A 4,873-nucleotide genomic window follows, 5' to 3' on the forward strand; every position below is an offset into this window, starting at 1 on the left:
GATCCACCTCTGATGGAAACCTTTCAATGGCCTCTCCACCCAGAGATTATCCATCTGAGGTGCTCCCTGCAGTTTACCCCTCCCCCTCTCCTCCTTTAGTGCAAAGAGCTCTAGCACAGCTTGAATGTGGGGAGGGGAGCAGTGGTCTGGGTTTGGGGGCGGGGAAAGCTCAGGACTTCCTAGGCCCTGATTTTGATTCTCAGTAGCAACAAGGAGAGCCCAGTAAACTTACAACTTTATTTTACAATGTTTGCAAGCATGTACCTTCTCATACATGTTAGAGGCAAGGACAGTAACATTTAGCCATGTTTATATTTGCTAAGAGAAACCAATGGCGTTAAAGGTCAGGCCGCCTCTGGTTGTGTGGACTAAATAACAAAGCGTTGCATATTTCTGCTTCGCAGAGGGCCATGCTACTGGCAACGTTTATGATGAAACAAATATAAGGAGACTAAAATACTTACTTTACATATCTACAACATGTATTTTCATATTCCTAGACCAACCACAAATCATATTGGGATATATTTAGGTACATGAAAAGGCTTCAAAACATTAAAAAAATTAACATTTTGAAAAAAATCACATGAGAAAGCTCATTAAATAACAACATTGAAAAATAAATAATCAGCTTTCCTTATTAGCTGCTGCTGCCATGCATTGCTGCTGCCGCCATGCATTGCTGGCATTCCATTCCAAGCGAGGTGGGCATGCAGGGTATGACTTCACACTGAGACTATACAAAACTACGGGGCTTATTTCTGAAGTGAAATGTCACAGGGTTTGCCTCGCTTTCAAAGGACGCTAACCCCTGGCTGCCAAACTGTTCCCACGAAAATTACGGGAGAAGCCCTTTCTGGAAGTGTTTTGTGAAGATACATTTTTCGAAGAACTTTTGTGGTTCGAAGGGGGTTGGTTTGGGAAGGGTAAGGGTGGGCTAGGGAATGGCGCATTTAAAACTGCCAGCTGATGGTGTTTAAACAGCATCAGGTGCTTTTTAAGACCGGAGCCAGCCGACAGGATGCCTGGCTTTCGCTGCCAACTGTACTCATTACATCTTGAGAAACTTGCAAAGGAAAAACTAGTCCCAGAGAAGGTCCCAGAGAAGGACAGCCTGCTGGGCCTGATCAAAGCAGAAAGCGTCTACTTCGCTTTCAAGTGAGAAGAGAGCAATGGCAGGCTCGCGTCTTCCAAGCCCTGAAATCTGGGTAGCAGATGCTTTCTCGTCAGTCCGGTTCTAGCTCAGACTGTGCTTGCTGGATTTGCTGGCTCTCTTCCGCTCTCTGTGGTGCTGCTGGGCGGGTTTGGCTGGCGACACGCTCTCGAAGTTGTGGCTGGACTCGTTGTGCTGGCGGGTGTACCGCTTGCACTTGCAAGCCGTGACCACCGTGATCTTGTAGGTGCGTGTGCTGCCATCCTGGCACTGCAGCTGGATTCTCTGGGTGCGCGTTTTGTCGTTGACACACCGCCACTCCTGGGAGCTCCGCCGGCTCCAGTACTTTGTTCCGTAGCCTCCTCCGATCCAGTTGGGAAGCACCGGCAGGGGTAGGCACTCGCCCGCGCACACTAGCTCCTTCAGAGGGCTGATGCTGGTGCACTGGCCGTCGGAAATGTATTTGGTGGACCGCAACTCCCGGCAGCCCACTTGAACTCGACCTACAGGAAAGAGGACAGAACTGCATCAGAGACAGAAAGTGACTGAAGGTGTTTGGGGTTCTGTGCTTGTTTTAAGTAGTTTCCAGTGGCTATATATATTCAAATTGCAGGACTGCCCTAAGTGACTATGTACTTTGTTTTCACAGAGCAAGTCTGTGGGAGGGTTGGAAGACATTTTTATCAAAATGACCAGGCTACATACAGTCTGACTGCTTTTGGAGTTGGGGGGAGGGAGAGAGAAAGGGTCTCGTTCCTTTCCATGGGTTTCATTAACTGATTGTTTATTAAAGTATTAAAAGTCACATTCTCTTAGTCTCATTCCCAACAAGGGTTCCTTTCACTCCTGTAAATATTCTCTCTTCAAAGAGTGCACTTTAATGTTCTCGTACTCATGGGTCATACTGGCTAATGTCTGCAAGTGCTTTTAATTAAGTTTTTCAAAAAAATCTCTTGAGAAAATGTGGAAAGTATTTAAATGCTGTGTACAGTGCCTATGTATGCTGTAATATTTTATTTCAATTATAGAATTCAGCTGCACGGTCATACATGCATATGGCTACAACCATTGACATTTTGCATATCAAACTTAATAACTATGTTCTAAACATAAATTCCCAAGCTATGTTTTAAAAATACAAACAGTAAAATGTTTGAAATGCAAAATGCCACCACAACTCAATATTTAAAGAATATAAAAGCCCCTAAATTAGGAACGTATGGTTGCCATAACAACTTGGCTACATTTCCATGAATTTTATGGCAGAAAAATACCTAACATGTCTGATTTACAACTGCACAGGAACCACAGCATTCATTTCCTGAATATCAGGCATGGACAGCTTTTTGTTTTAGTTATTTGGATTTGATAAGTATGTTCTCTAATTGGCTGTTTCTGGTCATGTGCCTGAGTAATTAAAACAAAAATTAATCTTAAAATATTTGAAGTTTTCCTGCTCATTCCTTTGTTATCCAAATGAGAACTGCTTATGACAAACTTGAAAAGAAATCAAGGCTTATTTACCAGGAAAAAGGCTTAAAAACAGAGGTTGATGAACTGTCCCAATCAAAACTATTAAAAGCTGTTGAAGCTGTTCTTGTGACTCCTGCAAACAGTCTCAAAGTGCCAGGGAGCCAGGAGTTTTGCTCCATTTCTGCACCCCAGAATGTCTGAGGTAAGGCTCATAGCCTCAGGGAAGTGTGGGGCTATGAAGCACAAACACGTGAGTGTATCCATCTGTGCTCACAGGGCGAGCAACAGCTGGGGATTGAGATGAAAGGGTTAATGGTTTGGCTGGACAGTGTGCTGGCCTTGCCTGCTTCTGACTCCAGTGCACCTTCCTGCAGCTGCCTTAGGAATGCACCTGGAAACAGACAGCAGTAATTTTGACTTGCCTGGCTTTTGTTCCTGAATGTGTAAGATTGGGCATTTTTTGGTGACGTTTCTCTCACTGGCAATGAATCCCCACCACACTGCTCGGTAACTCAATACTGATCAGACACTTCCTGTACCCTGAAGCCAACCATCTCCTGTCAGTAACACACTTTGGTTTTCTTAGAGAGGCATTACCAGTCATATTTGCTTTGACTTTTCAAAGGTCAGAAAAACTCTTTTTCATAGTTTAAATGAAGTTTAAGGAGGAGGGGCAAATATTTGGGTAAGATTTCCTGCACACTGTTCCTCCTGTCTTTCTTCAAGTTGATTGCTAATGTGAACTCTTTTAAAGGAAGAGAATAAAGCAAAAGTTAGGGAAAGAAGTTTTGAATACCTGTAACTAGTAGTCCCTTGGCATGTCATTAAGGAAACCGAAAAGGGGTAAGGAAGCCCTCCCTGTGCTAAACATTAGCATACTATTTTTTGAGATCTCCTGTTACAAATGGACACGCAGTCCTTCACAGACACATACACAATACCTTCAATTTGACCTGTTGAGGAAAGAATTTTAGAAAACCAGGATTCTCCAACCTGTTGTTGTATAGACCTCTCCTCACAGCGAGCATCACCAAATCCACACACCTCTCAGAACTAGACATAGTTGAGACATTTGTGGGAATAATTTCACATTGCCTGAAAGCTCCCTTTCATTCTTCATGAGTCCCTACACCTAGTCCTACTTAGTTACCAATCAGTCACCTCACCAAATCTGTACACGTTCTGAAAGGAACAAAGTGTAAGACAACATGCGCTTAAACTCTGCAGAACAACACCCTAAAGAACTCTCCTTTTGCAGAGTTTTAAAGACGCAGCCGCTTGACGCGTAGACACGTCTGTCGGTGGGTACTGGGCAAAGCACATCTGTGCTTGCCTTATCAAGCCGCCGTTTTAATTACATTAACTCTAAACTCACTAGCCAGGGAAAAACGCCAGCCTACGCAGGCAGTAGATTGCTCCCAGATTGTTTAGCAACACATACACATTTCACAGTAGTATACAATAAAACCATTCTACAGGAATGGGAGCTGATGCTCCCCAAAGGGATTAAAAAAGAGAGAGAGAGAATCTATACAAGTAAAACACACTTACTGTTGCGATCCAGTCCAGTGCCACTGAAATGCCTGCCTCCATTTCTGGCTTGATTCAACGTGCTGTTGCTGCTGGGGTGTGCAGGAACAGGTTTAACCACATGTGAGTACAGGATTTCTGTGGCATCATTTTTAAAAGCCAAACAGTTTTTCACGAGGATGCATATCAGGGGGATGAGATAGAGATGAATGGCAGGGGGAAGCATTATGCGTGGAGGAGTTGCTGGGCTGAGGAGCCGGGTAATTCTCTCCCCCTGCCTCTGCACTATTGACTGTGGAATGCCTCCCCAAGGTTCTCTTTATATATCCACAGAGGCTTGGCGTTCATTCAGGTGTAAAGTTGTGTAGAGCTCCAGAGTGAAAACACAGAGAAGGGGTGGGATCCCTACATGACCCTGCAGAAGAATTTTACCAATGGAGAAGAAGGCTGCAGAAGAGGAGGAGCTTGCTACACAAATTGCCTGAGATCTCAGAGTTGGGCTTCACTGGTCTGAAGCTGAAGCCGGCAGGGCACAGCTCTGTCACAACTGCCATATGCCTCAGCCCTGTCCTCCCTGGAGCCCGGCTCATGTTCGAGTGCAATGGAAGGCAAAATGTATTGCTGTCCACATGGAGAGAGCACATTTGTTTTGTTTTATATTCTATGCTTTTGTTCTGTATCCCCTCAGATTTGAGAAGACTTGGGGCCTGGAAGAAC

The 4,873-nt window shown here is 44.5% G+C and overlaps 1 protein-coding gene across 1 annotated transcript; it reads right to left on the reverse strand.

Annotated features, from left to right (window-relative positions):
- Positions 1-223: 223 nt before the first annotated feature.
- Sostdc1 (sclerostin domain containing 1) lies at positions 224-4,510 on the reverse strand. Its single transcript, XM_005343847.2, has 2 exons — positions 4,178-4,510; positions 224-1,656 (listed from the first exon to the last, which is right to left on the reverse strand). The coding sequence occupies exons 1-2, from the start codon at positions 4,380-4,382 to the stop codon at positions 1,238-1,240; spliced, it is 624 nt and encodes a 207-aa protein (XP_005343904.1). The 5' UTR covers positions 4,383-4,510; the 3' UTR covers positions 224-1,237.
- Positions 4,511-4,873: the final 363 nt, after the last annotated feature.

Source organism: Microtus ochrogaster, chromosome 1, assembly GCF_000317375.1.
Source record: "Microtus ochrogaster isolate Prairie Vole_2 chromosome 1, MicOch1.0, whole genome shotgun sequence".
Taxonomy (NCBI): domain Eukaryota; kingdom Metazoa; phylum Chordata; class Mammalia; order Rodentia; family Cricetidae; genus Microtus; species Microtus ochrogaster.

Bases quoted from the DNA above. Each gene is read 5' to 3' on its own strand.
- Sostdc1 (XM_005343847.2), bottom strand. From the start codon at position 4,382: ATGCTTCCCCCTGCCATTCATCTCTATCTCATCCCCCTGATATGCATC. The intron at 1,657-4,177 runs GTAAGTGTGTTT...TCTTTCCTGTAG, and splicing joins CACTGGACTGGATCGCAACA to GTCGAGTTCAAGTGGGCTGC.